Source organism: Ailuropoda melanoleuca, chromosome 7 (genome assembly GCF_002007445.2).
Source record: "Ailuropoda melanoleuca isolate Jingjing chromosome 7, ASM200744v2, whole genome shotgun sequence".
Taxonomy (NCBI): Eukaryota; Metazoa; Chordata; class Mammalia; order Carnivora; family Ursidae; genus Ailuropoda; species Ailuropoda melanoleuca.
In genome coordinates this window covers 41,366,012-41,384,920 of record NC_048224.1, presented here as the reverse complement: position 1 = coordinate 41,384,920, position 18,909 = coordinate 41,366,012, and the positions used below count along the sequence as shown (strand labels likewise).

The 18,909-nt window shown below is 52.9% G+C and overlaps 1 protein-coding gene across 1 annotated transcript in view; it reads right to left on the bottom strand.

The window, feature by feature from the left end:
• The window catches only part of COL27A1 (collagen type XXVII alpha 1 chain), a 125,848-nt gene that overhangs the window by 89,264 nt on the left and 17,675 nt on the right, over positions 1-18,909 (bottom strand). Inside the window, exons 5-6 of the mRNA XM_034664365.1 lie at positions 9,518-9,571; positions 8,025-8,078 (exon numbers count right to left, since the gene is read on the bottom strand). Of these exons, the coding sequence (XP_034520256.1) occupies positions 8,025-8,078; positions 9,518-9,571 (108 nt within the window). The remainder of the gene's footprint in view (positions 1-8,024; positions 8,079-9,517; positions 9,572-18,909) is intronic.

The window sequence follows — 18,909 nt, the reverse complement described above, 5'->3', positions numbered from 1 at the left end:
GGGGGGAAGAAAAGGCATCAGGCCAGGAAGGCCTCTGGGCCTTTGGATCAGGAGGCAGAGGCCCAGCCGCCCTGCCTGCCTTTTCAGCACTGCATGCTCTGTGGACGGCAGGTGGGGAGTGTGTGTTCAGTATCCACTCGTGAATGGACGCAAGGCCGTCAGGGTTGGCAGCCTGCTATGGCTTCTTCTGCCTCCGATGGCGCGCAGACCAGAAGCCATCAGGAGAGCTGCTCACTCCTCCCACAGCGCTTGTGAGCTGCACGGGGAGACAGCCCCCCCTCAGCAGAGTAACGCTGTATCCCAACCATTCCTTCCAAATCCAGACAGGGGTGAGCCCATCCGAAGCAGGGGCAGAGTGAGTTCTCAAGGGATGGGTGGGCCAATTAGGACCTTCAGGTCTGGGATGTGATGCTGGGATCCGTGTCAAGACCTGCTCCTTCTCATAAACCCCCATCAGAAAAGATCTCACACGTACTGACCAAGTACATCAACCACAACAGCGGCCTCCCTTCCTCTCACTGGTCCCAGCTCCCATTCCAGGGAGGAAGAGGCCACCCAAATGTCTGATTGAGAAGGACTTTGGCCACAAGCCAGTACCAACCCTGACCCTCTGTCCCCGCGGCCCAACCACCAGGTCTCTAGGTCAAGAGAATCGAACAAGTGAGTGCTTACCCTTGGCCCTAGGGACGACCACCAGAGCCGTTTCCTAAGACTTAGGGGCTCTCAGAAGGGAAACCCGGGACTTCAAACTTCCATCAGCTCGGGGCAGCTGTGAACTAAGACCAGGCAGGGGCAGCCCCACAGATCTCTGTTAGACCCCCGGCACAGAGAGCCCAGGGCTTGGCTCAGACACCGCCCCTCACCTACCGTGCAACTCTGGTGGGTTTCCCCCCTTCTCTGGACCTCAGCTGAGGGCATGAGAACTCTCAGCCCCCCTTGGCTCTGGTGTTTGCAAACTCTGAAGTTCTACAGCTCCGATAAACAAGACAATGCCTGTAGACCCCCTCTGTGTACTGCTGTTGACCTGAGACCACACCTGCATGACCCCCTCGCCCCGCCCCCAGACGCCAGCCAGAGAGGTGTGTGTTGGGGGGAGGGGTGGGATTGTCATCTGCACTTTACGGAGGAGAAAACGGAGTCTCAGAGAACTCACTCCGAGCCCCACTGCTAAGTAGCAGTGGGCTCCCACTCACCGCCGGGTCCTTCTGGCACCTGAGGCCACACAGAGAGCCCTGCCGACATCCCAGGCACAGTCACCTTCACGCATGTCCACGAACACACACAGGCACACGCACTCAGCACCCCCCGCAGACCCCCAGGAAGCAGGACTCTTAATGATAAACAGCAGCACTGGTTGGATCCAAGAGGTCTGGGGAGTTTACAAGCATTCCTTCTGCACCTACTCATACCTCAGGACCGCTCCGTGATACGATTACATCTCACACGCGGGGCCCACGAGACTGATGCAACGTGGCTTGTGAGTGTCTTCTACCTGGGGGGGGCATGTTCTTTTCCCCGGGGAGCAAACCGAAGCGGAGGCCACAGCCGGGGGCTCGCACATGGAGTGGCTGAGGCCTCTTGTGTCAGGCTGACCTGGAACTATCCTGCTTCGCCTATTGGATGGCTGTGTGATCTGAGGCCACTGGTGTCACCTCGCTGAGCCCTGGCTTCCTCTTTTGTAAATGGAAATAGAAGGACTGGCTCATGGGTCACGTGATATAATGTGTGCAAAGCACCTAACACAGTACCCAGCATTAAATTCAGGGGCTCCGTAAAGACCTGCTGCTGTCACCATCGCGACCTTCATAGTTCATTCATTCATTCAACAAACACTTACTGAACTTTTATGTGCCAACACCATTCCAGGCCTGGGATGAATGAGAAGACAACATCCTTTAGCCTTAACGGAGTTGACAGTCTAATTAAGGAGGTGTAAAAACAAATAAATATAAACGGTAATGTCCGGGGGAGGGGGAAATGGGGAGTCGTTGTTTTCGTGGGTGTAGAGTTTCAGTTTTGCAAGATGGGAAAGTTCTGGAGATGCCTTGCACCATGAGGATGTGAATGTGCTTAGCACTGCTGACCCGTGCCTTTAAACATAGTTAAGATGGTAAATTTTATGTTGTGTGGTTTTTGCCGTAATTAAAAGTTAAAATTTTGAAAATGGTGACTGTGCGGTAGTGACCAGAGCTACAAAGAAAAGTGAGCAGAGTCAGAGGACAGAGAGAGGCCGTGTCGGGGAGGGGTGGTGGCTGCGGCTGGGTAGCCGGGCAGGTGCTCTGAGGAGACAAATGATGGGAGCCCGAAACAGGGCTGGCCCTCTGGGGAAAGGCATTCCCAGCAGAGGGAACAGTAGGTGCAGAAGCCCTGAGGCAAGAACCCTCTCGGGTGGGTTTGATGAAGACCTAGGCCCCCATGACGGGAGCAGAATGAGTGAGGGGTGAGGCAGAGAGGGGTGGGTGGTTAAGAAGAAGGCAGAAGCCAGAGAAAGGGGACCAGGGAGCCCCTGAGCATCACCAGCTCCTTTGGCTTCGCCTGCAGTCAGGAAGGAATCTGCTGGAAACCAAGGCTCCAGCACAGAAGTGTTGCCAGGGAGATCCCAGAAGATTTTAAGTAAACCCTTTACTCAGGACACAGGAAAAAGGAAATGCATTATCTTCAGGGATAGGGACAGTAGCCGGCCCTTTGCCTGGCCTGGTACTAGAACTTTAAATAAACATATCAGCTCATCAACTCTTTGCAATCTCCCCTAGCAGGTAGGAGTTACCATACACAGTGCCAGATGAGGAAACAGAGGCTCAGAGAGGTAAAGAGACTTTCCTGAAGCTACACAGCTTTCCAGGGGCAAGGCCAGGGTGTGACTCCAGTCCCTAAACCCTAACCACCCAATCACAGGATAAGACATACTTGAGGCCCAAGGCCCACGTGGAAGAGCCACAGGGCCACACAGGGACAGACCCCCTTACAGACCTTCCTCCCCAGGACAGCCATCAATCTGCCCACTTTTCTCATTGGACAGACTTACCGGGGGAAGTGACTTGCCCAAGGTCACTTAGGAAGTTATGGCCAGGCCCAGGCTGTTCCCCAGGACTATAGACCCCCGGGCTGTGCTTTGTCCAACAGGCCACGACTCCTAGGTCTATCCCAAACAGTGGACCCTGAAGGGCCTTGCACGTTGCTGTGAACGACCCACTTCTGGCTGGCTGAGAGCAGCAGAGGCTGAGCGAGGCCAAGGCGTGGGGGGAGAGTGGGGGAGGTTCCTATGCTCCCTGGAAGTACCTTAACAGTGTTTACCAAGCTGGGGCCAGCCAAATAGCTTCAAATGACAGGGCCCCAGGACCTGGAAGAATCTAAACCATTATCTTCTCCTGGGCCCCAGCAATTACGGGGTGAGTACTAACCGCAAGGTGGACCCACGGGCAGTGATTTCCCCCCTGTGTGATCGGTGCCTGACTGGTGCTAGGGGAGAGCAGACGCTTCAGGGGAGCTCCAGGGACCACGGAGTCTGTAAGGGGCCTCTGGCTGCCCAGCAGGCGGGTCTCCACAGGACCCGTGTTTATAATAGAACTCGGTCTATATTTTGGTTTGGGAGCCAGATTAATCATTGCTTACAATGCACAAGGAGAAACCAGACATCACCTCACTGTTGCTGCAGACAGTCTCCCCGTCGGCTGGGATGCTATTTGGGCTTTGGGCAGGGAGCATGGGGGGGGGGTCCTGTTCTTGCCTAGGGGTCCTGGGGAGCAATGTGTGCCTAGACCTCAGCTGTTCCCCTAGCTCCACCTCAGTGTGCAAGGCCCCAGCTTCTCTTGCGGTAACATGGAACTTACCACACTTGCTGAGCGCTCCATGAGACTCCCTAAACTTCTCGACCACCGCCACAGCCCATCGGGGGCAGTCAGCAGGACAGAGAGCCCCATTTGACAGAAAGGATCAATGAGGAAGAAACAGGCCAGGAGGCTGTGACTCATACATGATACTGGCCAAGTCCCTCCTCCTCTCTGGACCTCAGTTTCCCCTGTTGGCCTCTCAACAGGGCTCAGAAATTGTAGGGATCAGAAATGTGTGGTCTGTCTAAAAGTGCAGTCCATCATGACGCAGCCAGGCACCTGCCATCAAGCTCTGCTCAGTGGGTACCTGGGACAGGTCGGGCAGGAACACATCATTTCTGTCTGGCTCATCCATTCAAACAATTGCTCATTCATTCAACTAAGGTTTGCTGAACCCCAGACATGACGCTGTGTTAAGCATGAAGAATACACTGGTGAATAAAACAAGCTCATTCCCTACCTTCTAGAAGGTAACACATATTAAGTGGAATGAAGGAGAAGCATTGCATGCTAAGACAGTGTAGACAGCCAACCGGAAGTTGCGGCATTGTAAACAGGCTTGAAGGAGGGGCCAGGTTGGACAGCAGAGCTCAGAAAGGGCGGTGGGCCTAGGCCCCAGAAGCCCAGGGCAGCCCAGCAGCAGGGGAGCCTGGAGAAGGTTCTAGGTAGGGGCTCTGCATGGAAGTGGCCAACTCAGGTGGCACAAGGAGGGCCTGTGGGCAGGGTGAGGGTTGCAAAAAGGAGCTGGGAGGAAGTTTCAACTGGAGTCCCAATTTCATTCCATTAGTCATGTCTATGTGGGGCAATGTGTTAAGAAGGATTCTGAGGTCACATCAGGGCTTGACAGGAAAGATCAATGAGTGGTGTCTGCCACAGGCAGGGGAGGAGGGAGGTATGCGACAGGACAGATGCCTGTGTCCCGCACTGTGCTAAGTGCCTCATAAGGAGACAAGGGTGAACAGGGCCTCCGTGCACTTGTTCCAGCTGACAAATGCGCCAAGGACACCGGACAGTCTCCTGCCAGCCGAATGCTCGGAGTCCCAGAAAGGCTGAGAAGGTGGGCCAGGTGATCAGGGGAAGGAGGTGTGACTTCTGCCCGGAGGTTGCTGGGAGGGCGCTCTCGGAGAAGATGGTGTTGGAGAGTAGAATTGAGGGACAGATGCGTGAAGATGAGCGTGGAAGATCATGCCGGGGGGAGGCACAGCATAAGCAAACGCAGGGAGACAGGGAGGCCCAGGATGGAGGGGGGCTTCTGTACCACAGTTTCTCAGCCCGGGGCTCCACTGACACTGTGGGCCGGGTTAGTCTTTGCTGAGGAGGGGAAGCTGTCCTGAGCATTGTGGGAAGTTTAACAGCATCTCTGGCTTCTACCTGTTAGAAGCTGGTGGCCCCCCTCTCCCAGCTGTGATGGCCAAAAATGTCTCCAGACATTGCTCACTGTTCCCTGGGGGGCAAAATCACCCCCAGCTGGGAAGCACGGCTCTAAGGAAAGAAGGCAAGGTGGTCGGCCCAGGGACAGCACAGGATTCCACCTGCCCAAAGTGCAAATAGGATTCTGGTAGCCTTCTTGGCTAGTGGAAGGTGGTTACCTTGTAACTAGGCAAGATGACCGATGGTCCCAGATGGGCAAGACCTTCAGCGCTTTTCCTTCATGATCGTGATCATTCATTCATTCAACAAACATGCATGCAGTGCCTACGAGTGCCAGCCCCATGCTAGTGCTGGGGCTAGAACATCTCATGTCACCCAACCTCTCCCTGTATCCCAACTGAGGCTCAGTGAGATGAGGCCACTTGCCCAAGGTCTCACGGCAGGAGAGGGGACAGAGCTGGGTTCCATCCAGGTCTGTCCGGCCTGGTCTGTGTGCCTGCCCAGCCCTTGCGAGTTGGCTTGGCAAAGGCCCTCAGCAAACATCGCAGATGGATGGCAGACAAATGAACCTTCTCAGCCGGAGAGGCTCTTTTTTTCCCACTTAACGGGGCCTCTCTTACTTGAAAAGCTGTCTCAATCAGCGTTGTGCAGAGAAAGGCCTTGAAGGCCAGAGACCTGGATTCAAATCCCGACTCTGCAGCTTAACAATTCTGGAAGGTATTTCATGAAATCAGTGGTTCTCAGTCTCGGCTGCACAAGAGAATCTTGTACCTGGGTCCCACTCACACTAACGGGACCAGAGTCCCTGCCCACAGCCCCCAGCCAGTTCTAATGCACAATGAGGCAGGGGCGGGGGGACGGGGAGCACAACGACAGAATTCCATCTCCACGAGGCCCTCGATAAGCTCGTTTGCCTTTAACACCAGTGTCAGCACTGGTGACCTGGGTGAGCCTGGGACCTACGTGCTTATTTGCTGAACAACTGGAAGAACGAACGAATGAACAAATGAATGAATGAGGTCAATTTGAGCCTCGGTTTTCTCAGCTGTAAAACAGGCATAATAGTGCTTTAACTCTTGGAGGCTCTTGTGAGGAAACAAATGTGACAAAGGACAGTCACTCCTTGCGTCACCTCTAATTGGCCATGGGAACCCTCATGGGAACCCTCACAACCAAAACTCCCTTTCTCCCGCCTATTTTTGTCCGTTTTCCATTTGTCCTTCTATTTTTACTGTTTTTCTTTTCATTATCATTCGCCCCACCACGCACACAAGAATGCGAGCTCCAGGGGGACAGGGATTTTTGTCTATTTACTCAGCTCCACGCCTTGCCTCCTGCCTGGCACATAATAAGCGTTCCATCACTTCTGTCGAATAAATGAATGAATAGGATTATTGGTGTCATGCTGAGGTGACACCCCAATCCGACAGGCTAGTGAGCAAAGAGGACGCTGACTTCGTCTCTCACCCACTGGCGTCCCCTCTCTCCCAAGGCTCTGCACACAAGACGATGCAGAGAAGCACACAGGAGCATCAGGACAGGAGCGCCGGGGTGGCACAGAGGTTAAGCGTCTGCCTTTGGCTCAGGGCGTGATCCCGGCGTTATAGGATCGAGCCCCACATCAGGCTCCTCTGCTGTGAGCCTGCTTCTTCCTCTCCCACTCCCCCTGCTTGTGTTCCCTCTCTTGCTGGCTGTCTCTATATCTGTGTCAAATAAATAAATAAAATCTTAAAAAAAAAAAAAAGAGCATCTGGACAAAGTGGCCGCCGTTGTCGCCGAAGATGCTCATGCGAGCAGAGTGCTTACAAACAGTGATGATTCCAGTACCATTCTACCCCATTGGTCCTCCTCCCCGGCCCTCACAACTGGTCAGGGGTCCCTGCCTTGGGACCTGAGCACCCCATGCTCTGCCCACTGGCCTGCCACGGACCAACTCCCGCACGTCTGCCTGAGCTGGGGTCCGGGGCCACTGTGTAAATGCCTTTTTCAGTTTCCTAACTACACAGAGACTCTTCCTTAGTTGGGAAAAGATGCTTCTCCCTTCTCAGGTGACCTGGTCCCTCTTGGATGGGGGCCTCCCTGGACATCTGCTGAGAGCAGGGAGCCCTGGACCCCCGGCAAGAGCAGGTCTAGTCTGCTTTTCCCATCTCCTGCCACCTCTACTAGACTCCCACCCCCATGCAGAGCGAGACCACCACGGGCTGCTTTATGAGCCGATGCTGGAAAGAGACTTTTCCAATCACACCTCATCCGTCAGAAAGTGCTGGAGCATAGAGGGGAAGTGAGTGGGGAGAGGGAGTCCCTGTGTTCTCTGAGCCAGAAAATCCCATGTTTCCTCAGCTCACAGACAGCCACAGACTCCTGTCTGGGTCTGGCCTCTTCAGATTTATGCTCTGGCCATGGAGGGTGGAGAAGGAGATCCAGGAGACCTCATGCTCCAAGTGCCACAGGGACCCTCAGAGCAAGGACAACATGGAGCCAGGAGACACTACATCTGTCCAGACAAGAACCAGATGGCCCAGAGAGCAGGGGGGCTGCAGCCACAGCGGGGAGCCAGGGCGCAAGCCAAAGATGTGGCCTAGTGGCCCTAGGCCGATATACCTCCTGGAATCCCCACCAGCAATCCTGCAAAACGCAGTCGACCCTTGGCCTGCATGGTCTTCCCCACCCCCACCCCCATTTCCTGAACACCTACTATGCACAGGCCCTGTGCTAGGCTCCGTAGGGAGAGCGCCAACCAGATTCGCACGGTCTGGTTGGTGAAATAACCAAGCTAGACAGAAAGCGCACTGGACAAGGCAAAACACTGAAAGCAAGGTGTACCTTTCGTCCAAGAGGTCCTGGATTTCCAGAGAGCCCAGGCAAGCCCACGTCGCCCTGTAAAACACAGACGAAGGGGTGAGGCGGGGGGAACAGGGGCAGAGACACTCGTGAAATGGCAGGCGTGTCCTCGTACGGCCAACTGTCTGCGAACGGGACTCCTGGAGGCCCAGAGGCCTCCGAGGAGGGTGAGGGCAGCCGAGTGGGTGGGCACCCAGCCCCTCCATTTGATCTATTTTATACCCCGGACGTTGGCACAGGATATCACATAAGGAACGGGGTCTGCGGCTAAAACCGTGTTTGAAAACCACTGCCCCTGGGGACACACAACTTGTCTGCCCCATTCTAGTCTGCTCTCTCTCTCTTTGCATTCCTGAGACACCTTCCATTCTGCCCACTCCTCATCCTTGCTGGGCATGGTGGGCAGTAGGGGGCATTTCTGCCTTGAGACCTGAGAATGGACAACTCAGGAGCAAGAGAAAAGCCCAGGCTCTTGGACTTTGTCAGGCCTGGATACAAATCTGCTCTGGACCTGGCCAGCTCTGTGACCTCCAGCAAGCCACCTGCCTCTGAGGCCTCTCTGTTATCTCATCTGCAAGCTGGGCCTGTCTGTCCTGTGTTACAAGGTCTCGACGAGGAGCACGTGGGCTTTTATATGGATGCTTACACCTAGTAAATGTTTGCTGCATGACAAAAATGTGAGGATGTGAAGGAATGAGCCACCTATATCTTGGGGAAATCAAAGGGAGCTGTGTCTTCTATGTCCCCAAGCACAGGAGACCAGGTTGAGAAGCAGTGTTCTGTCAGGAGGGCTCTTGGGCTTGTCCAGAATGAGCCAGACAGACTCGAGTATTCCTTCCAGGATATGTATGTTTGAGAGCCGGGGGTCTTACTTAGAGTCTGGGTTCCCCTGTTCCCACCTGTCCTGTGCTCCTTCCAGGCCCCTTAATCAGTATATGGGGGATGCTTCGGGGATGGACGAAGTCTTCTGGCCTAAGTGTTCTTTTTTTTCTCGAGAAACTTCTGGTCCCGTAGCCCTTCAGAGTTAGAGAGCCCTGAATCTCTGGCCCGATCCCTTCCCATCTCCTAGAAATCCACAGACCTGGCCGCTCAAATTGACCTCAGAGGGGATTTTGAATGTTTGTTGGAAGCTTCCTGGGTGTATGCTAGCAAAAAGCTTCTGGATGCCAGGGGTCACCTAGAGGGCCCGACAGAAACGCAGGACATTACACAATAGGTCACTCACCAATGGTGGGTCTGCAGGCAAAATCTTTTGTCAGTCTTATTGGTTGCACCCCCAAAGAAAGTACAGGGAATGACTTTGGGTTTGGCATGGGGAGGGCTGAAGGACTTCAAGGAAAGCACCCAACCACACTCCTCCCTGGCTACTTTGTCACCTCCTGCCTCTGACACACAGTGTCTTCTGCTGGGGCACAGCAGTTTCCCTACTGTCCACTCCCCCACTTCCCTCGATGCTGGGGTCCCTGGAAACCTACCTTTACCCCATCGAGGGCCTTTCCTGGTGAGAGCCCTGGGTCCCCTTTCTGTCCCTGAAAGAAAAACAATTCTTTCTAGAATCATCTAGAGAGGCTATCTCCCCACAACCTCTGCTCAAAGTCCTGTCCCCTGCTAAAATGCCCTCCCGCCCATCCCCCCCGCTCACACACCTCCAGGAGGGTCTTCTCCAGTTCCGTTCCTCCCTGCACTAACACCTTCCATAGCTCCCCACTGACTGCATGAGGACACCTCCGAACTCCTCCTTCCATGTCCCTTGTCCTCTATCATCTGGTCCCACCCATCCTCTGCAAACCACTTTCCAGTCGCCAAACCCACAGACAGGGTCCCTCTGTTCCTCGCCAGACCACAGCCCATCGTCAGCAACGCCCTGCACTTCCCTGCTGCCAGGTCCTGGCTCAGGCTGTCACCCCCGCCTAGAAAACCATTCCTCAAGCAGCATTCACCAAACCATAGACATTCTTCGAGATGCAGCTTGAATGTGTCCTCCCGACCAGCCGGCAGAGCTCTGGTGGCCAGTCCTTGCATGTGTGTGTGGCTGGGACTGCCCCCTGACTTGTTCCCCTGGGCTCTCAGAGCGTTTCTGAGAGACACATTGAAGAAGCATGTCCGATTCTTCTTGAATTTCTAGTACGCTCACCTCACTGTTCTCTATTTACCGAGGGTCTGTGTGGTAACACCACTTATGTCTGCGCGCAGCCCCTCACAGTGTGCAATACCCTGGTCTCATGAGATTCTCATAGCCTGATGAAGCAGGCAAGGGAAGCGTTATTACCTCCCCCATACATCTGGGGAAACTGAGGCTAGGAGGAGGAAAGGGAGGGCCTGAGGCCCCAAGTTGAGGCCCTGGCAGAGCTAAGACAGACCCCTGAGGTCTGTGTTCAGGGATGTCCTGGGACCCGATGAGTTAGAATAGGCAGTAAATCGGGGAATAACCAAGAAGCAGTGGGTTCCCCATCAGAGACAAGCAGCCTTTGTGCCCAGCATATGGGAGGGTCCCCGTCGCAAGGGTCCTGGCTCCCCGAGCATGAGGCTCAGGGAGAGGACCTGCAGGTACACCAGCTGCGTCTCTTACAGGGCTGCACGGTGCTCCCGGCTGCCAGCCCACTCCTCGGACCCCACATGGCTCAGTTACTCAGAAAACAGTCCTTTGGAGAGTCAGTCCACCCTGATGTCACCTTCCAAGCACCCCTGATCTCTGCCCTCATGCTCGCTCCCACACTCCCTCCCCAAGCTGGGCCCTGACTCAGAAGTCCTGGGGTGAAGGCACGGAATCCCAGAGGGACCTCGGGCAAGTCGCTTCACTTCTCTGAGCCTCCATTTCCTAGCCTTAAAATGGGGGCTGCACACACACACACACACACACACACACACAGGCACACACATGTGTGAGGGCACATGCACACCTACTCACACCTACACACAGGTGCATACACATACATGCACATATTCACATGCAGGCGTGTGCACACACATTCTCACACACATGGGCACATTCACACATACACATGGGTGCATACACACACACACACCTCAGTGCAGGCACACATACACATGCACACGGGTGCATGCAAACACACACATGCACACGAGTGCATGCATATGGGTACATGCTCACACACACGTCGGTGCGTGCACACACACACATGCACATGGGTGAATGCTCACACACACACACACACACACGTACACACATCCATCATCATCTTAGGTTTCTTGGCAAGAAGCCAGTGAGATAATGGATGTGACGCAAGGGAGAGGTGGTTTGGCCAACTTTAATTAGTTCCCATTTCGTTCCTTTCTTTGTCAGAACGCGGCCCTTCCAAATCCTGGCTCAGTTGCTCTCCACGAGAAGTCACTACATTACAACTGGACAGAGCCTGAAAGAGGGCAGGTCCTTCAGAGCCAACTACACCATGTCCAACACTGTGTCCACTCGTCCTCTCAACACCCACTGGCTGCAACTCAGGACAGAGCCGCAGGTTCCGAGAGGCCGGGTCACTGCCTGGGGTGACACGCAGATAAGAGGCAAGGTCTTCCCATGTCTGGCTAGTGCCCACTCGGTCTGACTTCGAAGCACTCATTTACTCATTTATGAATGAGAAGCCTGGATGCTTCTCCAGCACTCCCTCTGACCAGACGACAGCTGCCCCAGGCGAGAGACCAGCCCCTCCTTGTTGGAACACCAACTGTCTGTCCACCTGGGCCCCTCCAGGTCACTTCTGCAGAACCCAGCCTCTGAGATCTACCACCTCGCCCTGGCCACCCCTCACACACATCTCCTACCCTCAGCTCCCCACAAGCCCTGCTCCGATGCCTTTTATGTCCACAGTGCAAGTGCAAAGCCAGGCTCAGGGCAACCAAGGATTCCAATGGCCAAAAAAGGACAGCAACTTCTTCCCACTCCGCCCTTGCCCACCTCAGTCTGCAGCAGCTGGGCTTGAAACGCATTCAGGGGTGGGCCTTCGTGTATCCTGTTCTGTCATTTTATGAAAGGGGAAACTGAGACCCCAAGAGATGATGGACTTGCTCCCTTGTCCGGGTTCCTTACCTGAGCTGTTTTCATTATTTATGGATTTCTCTCTGCATTTGTAGCAGCCAGCACAGTGCCGGCGATGTAATCCCTGCCCGAGTACAATAGCCACAAGTATAGATATATATTGAACATCTACTTTGAGCCAAGCTTTGGGGTGAATACAGAGAATACTGCAGGAGGAACATGACACAGTTCATGCTCATGGGGGATTCTCAAAAGAGAAACCAGACTGGGTGCTTTTCTGAGCCCTGGACACATGAATCTGTGAGGTAGCAACAATCACCATCCCATTTCACAGATGAGGAAACTAAGGCACAGAGAGGCTAAGTCACTTATCCACGGTCATGCAATTTGTAAATGGGACTTAGACTCAGGCAGTCTGCTTTCAGAGCCCAAGCTCTTTACATTTCAGTACACTACAGATCAAGAACTACCATCCAATGATAAGTGGAGTGAGGAGTGTATCAGGGAGAACTTGACCCAGACTGAGGGGAAATCCCTGAAGGGAGTTCCAGCTAAGCTAAGGCTGGAGGAAGACAGGGAGGGAGGCAGATGAACTTTCAACTCCAGAGACGCTTGAGGCACCCCTAGTCAGGTGAAGGTGGAAGACTATATGTCTTCCCAGCCAGACTCCTACAGATTCCCCAGTGAGAGATAGAAGGAATATATAAAGTCTAATTAATTGCTTACGCATTGGTTAGAACAAGAACCTGGTTGCCAACACAGCTCTCCACCCGACAAGCCTGTGCAACCCTGGGCAAGCCCCTTTCCCTGTCCGCATAGGCAATAGTACTTCCTCTGGACTAGTTAACAGAACCTCTGGGAACGAGAAGACAGATGGGAAAGTATATCCGCAACCATAAATGCTACAAATATAGTGGGAGTGGGAACTATGTTGAGCTCCTTTTCTGTAGGTAGGGTTGGGAAGCAGAGGAATAGAGGGCTCTGAGTGGCTGAGGTCTAGAGAGGGACTGACACAAAGGAGGAACATATCACAGAGGATTGGGAAATTCTGGGCCAGAAGTCCCCTGTGTAAGTCATCTCTAATCCAAGTACGCAGCACAGGGCCTGGCCCAGAGGAGGCATCATAAAATATTTCACAAATAAGCAAATGAATAAATAGACTCTCAAAAGACAACACTAAGGCTGGGATTGGCTCAGACTGGCTTCCTCTGAAGATAACCTGGGCCTCCCACTACCACTATGTCATGTGTTTAGAAGTTCCAGCCAATGCAATAGGGCAAGAAAAACAAATGAGACAACTAGCCTTTGAGGAAAAGGAGACAAAAGTATGTCCTTTTTTTGCAAACAATATGAGGACCTGTCTAGAAAATACAGGAGAACTAACTGAAATACTGTTAAAAATCGATAAAATCATACAGTACAGGGTGTGGTTATAAAATAAACACAAAAAGTACAAAAATACAGAAGTCAACAGTCCTTGTCAGTAGCTGACAGCCAGCTAGAAAATGGAATGGGGAAAATATTTCACTCATAACAGCAACAAAAATATAAAATTTCTAAACATACCAGAGCTGTGCAGGTCTTATGCAATAAAAGCTATAAAAATTTACTAAGAGATGTTTAAAAAACTCAACCAAATGAGAAGACATGCCCTGGTTTTAGATAGGAAAATGTAATATTTTAAAGCTGTTAATTCATCACAAATTAATATACACATCTAATACAATTCCAATAAAACTCCCAAGGAAATGATTAAGATGGGCATTAAGTTCATCTGACAGAATAGACAGAAATATTTTAAAAGAACAAGAGGAGAAGACACGTAAAGATCATAGATGTCATATAAAACAATATCTTATCATAAAATAAATAAAGAGAACAATGAAACATATTTAAATGGCCAGGAATAGACCCTGTTCTATCATATAATAATCAGTAGAGTCAAGATTATTTAATAAATGGTTAACCATGGGGGAAAAAAATAAAGTTACAGCCCCATCTCATACCCACCCCCCCCCATGGAGATTAATACCAGATGGTTTAAAATCTTTAAGAATACAAATGCCACTATGAAATGACTAGGAATATAAATGAATACCTATCTGATCATGTGGTGGGAAAGAAATGTCTAAATATAAAAGCAAAGAACAATAAATTTTACATATGGGTGGAACCCTCTCCAAGCTATCTGACATAAGTTCCTAATAAGTAAGTGTTGGCTGTTATCGTTGGTCCAAAAAAAACAGAACTTTTATTTGTGAATATCATCATGAATACTCTTAATAGGCAAACAGCCAAACTGTAATATACTCATACGGTGGAGGAAGCCTGTGTGATCTTAATATGTAAATATCAATAATTGTACATATCCATGACGAAAGAGAGCATCCCAACCCCCAGATAAACAAATTCATAAATGATAAAGTACAAACGGAAAACAGATGTAAGAAAAGCACTCTTCTTCTAGATGACCAGTGAACTGAAGTGAAAGCAATAAATTGTCTTTTTAAAATCTCCTCTGATGCTAGCAATAGCATGGATTGGCTCCATCTTTCTAGAAGGCAATTGCTAATCAGACAAGTAAACCCATAAAGCACTTACGTGCACGGCATATTTTAAATCATTCATATATATGTATGTGTGCCTGTACGTGTGTATACATCTATATCTTTGTGTCTGTATGCATGCACTTTGAATAATAGGTTATATGTGTATATGCTAACATATATGTTACATGTATGTTAACATATATTAATATATGTTAAGAAATAAAAATTTTGATTTATTTTGATTAAATATATATATTATTTATATATAACTCATAATATATACATACTCAAATATATATATATACACATATATATTATATATACATATTACTTAATCTACAGAGGAAGCTGATAGAGCTATGGAGCGAAATTGCCTTGTAGCTAAAAGTACATATAGGCTTTGGAGTTAGGCAGTAGAGGGTTCAAATCCTGTCTCTGCCACTTATCAGAAACGTGACCTTGGGCCAGTTAGCCACTTAGACCTTAGTTTTTTCATCTGTAAAATGGGGGAGATAACATCTGCCCTGCAAAGTGTGTTAGCTCTTGGCCAGTCCCTGGCCCAGTCCCCAAAATGCACTCAGTGCTTATCACTGGGCAGGGCCAGCTTACTTTCTTCTTGATACTTTCTAGACTATTCCACATTTTCCTTAATGAGCATGCCCTGCCTCTGTCATCAGAGGAAGGGGAAAAGCAGGCTGGGGCCTGAGAATCCTGCTGGCTTTCTCCACCTCAGCCCCCACCAGCTCCCAGCCGCCACCTGGCTCACCAAGGCTGCTCCTTCCTGCCCACCTATCTCCCCCCTCCCCCTCCCCGCTGCCTGAGGGCCCATAATAACCCTGGGTAATTCACTGGACACTGAGCAGGCCATACCAGGGATGGAGCAGCCACCTGCCCATAAGCGTGGGGCCGGGCACCTTATCCTCTGGCGTGGGCAGCCCTGGTTTTCCCGCACAGCCGGAGCCCCACTGCCTCTGGCCCAGAACTCCTCACTGGCCCACGGCCCTGCATTCCCCCTGACCGCACCACGGTAAGCATCAGCCTCCCCAGTGGGCAGCTCTAGACCTCCTCGCTGGCTCCCGGCTGGGCCCTGCTTCTCAAGCTGCCCGAGTGGCCTCTGCAGATGTCATCTGATCGTATCACCTCTGCTAAAAACCCTATGTCTTCCTGCTGCTGCTTGGACAAAGTCCAAAAGCCTTACCACCGCCTACCAGGCCTGCTGCCTGACCCGGCCTCCTCCTGCCCCTGTGCCTTGTCACCTGCTGTATTTCGGACCTCAGTTTAACCCATCTGCCCTCTGGGAAGGTGCCCCTTACCTCCCAGACCAGCCCAATCCCCACCGTGTCAGGCGTCCAAGCACCCCGTGCCTCTCGTGTGGAGCCAGGATGGTGACATAATTCTGCCTTTATCAATGTGATCAGCTTGTTTCCACGAGAGCAGGGACTGTCCTTGCTGGGGCCCCAAAACAGGGTCATCATCTTGCCCGTGCTGACAGCTGACCCTTCCTTCCACAGGCCAGTGCTGCTCTAAGTGACTCGGTGACTCCTTGTGACAACTCAAGGGGGCCGCGACGCTTCCCATCCATCTTCTAGATAAGGAAACTGAGGCACAGAAAACTGAAAAAATGTCCCCAGAGTCACGGAACTCGGACGTGACAGAGCTGGGGTTGGAACTTCAATCATTTGGCTCCAGAGTCTGCGCTCTTAACCTCTGCCCTTTCCTGCAGTAGCAAGTGTGGGTCGGTTGGCGACATGAATCAATCCAGTGACTCAACACTGGGCCTCCAAGGTCAGTCAATGCTGTCCTCCCAGGGGGCTGGCTTCTCTGCCTCATTCTCAAAGCCCTTGATCTTGACCCCATGTGGGAGCTGACCATTCGTCTTCTTGATGGATCTGAACATGGGGTGTACCGGTCTATGGCAGGTGGGTAAGGCCGTGGGGTCTAGGGGAAGCAGGTCGTGAGGTAACAGCCCTGACAAGTGTCTTCCGGCAGGCAAACCCAAGGATCCCAAAGACAGTCCTGCCAGTGCTGGTCACGGCCAGTAACCCGGGCAAGTCACCTTGGCACCTTTATGACCTCAAGTCCTTCATTTGGCCCTCCTCCCCTTCTTTATCCTCCTCAATCCGCTGGTCTCCCCCACCCCTCAGTCTTAATCCCACATGCCCATAAGCCCCCGAGGGCTCCACAACCTCACCGAAGCAGAGTGCACAGCGACCCATCCAGACAAAGGGCAGCCTCCCTGCCCCCTGGGCAGACCCTCCTGTTTGGCTGATTTCTCCATCAACCGCACATAGTAGGTGCTCAGTAAACATTTGCTGGCTGAGGGAGATGATTGGATGGGGGGGTTCCGTGAGCGGCTGTAGAAGCCAACATCATGTGCAAGAGGAGGAACCAGCCCAGGGCCTGGGGGAGGCCAGCCCTCCAATCCCACCAGGTCACCTCCCAGGCCCAAGGGGGATCTGGGACACGGGGAGGACCCTCTACCCAGAATCACACCCTCTGTGCAGATACATAACATTCTCTTCCAACCTCAGCTCAGTCAGGAATTCCACCCCAGGAGAGCCTCTGCTTTCACCTTGTCCTGGCCACATCCCAGATCAAGGGTAGCCCAGGACTCAAGCCCAGCAAACTGGGGTCTCCCGCCCAATTGGCCTGTCCTGGGGCCACCTCTGCTCACCCCTGGGCTGCAGGCCAGGTGTCAGGCAAAGGGTATAGCTTCTCCCCTTGAAGTTTAATGCAAGTGCTATTGGAAGAAGCACGCTCCCATCGCAGTGTCTTTTCTGGAAACTGCACCCTTATCTGTTAGACCCAGAAGCAGGCGGGAGTCCTGTCCAGGAGACCCCACGTCCACACGCCCCAGCTACATGTGGCAGCAACAGGAGGAGTCACCTGCCAGGTACAAGCCTCCCCCACCACCCCCAGAGCTGCTTCTCAAAATGGAGGGAGAAGCAGCTGAGGGCCCCCGCTCCTGCCTCCGCACATCTGTTGGCAGGATGGGGGTGGGCTGCAGGCCAGACCGGGGCTGCTGTGGGCCTGGGGCTGGGGCCCTGCCATGTGGGGCCAGCACGGGCCGGAGAAGGAGCCAGTGGAGCATCTGCTGCCACAGAAGCAAGGGATCAATCTGGAAGCTGGAGGGAGTGGAAAAGAATGGGTGGGAGCAGGAGGGAGAGGGAAGGACCGGCCAGTCCCCGAGCAGGCCAAGAAAGGCGTGTTCCTGAGCAAACCTGGCAATTCCGAACAGCTGAGGATTCTCAGCCCCGTGAGGTACCCGTGGCCGGGGAGGCCCGAGGCCCGTGGAGAGCAGAGGTCTCCAAGGGGGCTCCCTCTTTCTGCCAGGCCCACAGGGGCAGGTCCTGCAGTCATTTCCTAGACGGCGTCTGCACGGGCCTGAGCCTTAGTGTCCCCATCTGTATATGGGTACAGTATCTCCACCCATCTCTTTAGGTCTTTGCGGGGATCGAATGAAAACAAGCTACACGAAGTGTGTGCATGGGGCGTAGGGCCCACAGTAAGGCCCAACATATGGGCGATTGTTATTGTCCGCGTTTGCCCAGGAAGACTGCTGTGCTATCAAACACTGCACTATTCGCCTTGTTAAAACCAGAGCACTTCCAGGCACTTGGTGGCCATGGGGCACCTGAGGCTTCTGTGCTTGCTCTGCAAGGAAGGACCCCGGCCCAGCCCTGGCCGTGTGTCTCAAACTCCCAGACAAGCTCAAGCTGGTGGGCACCAGAGCTGGCCTTTGGAGGATGCATGACCTGGGGACCAGTCGGCTAATGGCTCTTTCCTTAAGCCACTCCATCCGCACAACATGCTTAGCAAAGGATGACCTTGGGCCTGGCTACCCTGGTTACCCTACAGAGGACAGGCTGGGCCGGGCAGTGTCCTAACCAGGGGCCCCTCTGCCCTCCCTCCGGGCCTGCTTCACACTCCTTCAGCACAGCCCCTGCGCTCTTGGCTTCCCCAACCTTGCAACTTCTTTCCCCTCCTCCTGTGTCTCCAGCCATTCCTGGAGACTTCTCCCCATGACCTAAATGTTGCTGGCCTGGCACACTTTTTGGCGCTCTGGCTACTCAACTCCAACTGCAGCCCTAGACAGCCCTGTTCGCTGCCGGAGCTCCAGGAACAGACCGAGGCGCTCCGGGGCTGGGGGTTCCCAGCAGGCATCAGGGCACTGCTCTCTCTGGTCTCTGTGGTCTCATCGGAAAGTTAACTGGAGCATCATTCCAAGAGGGTTCCGTGGGGCAGGGGGCATCTCTGTGCTGTCGTCCCCACCCCCCCAAGGCTCATCTCCAGCTCAGCGTTCTGCGGAGCTTCGGAATGTCTG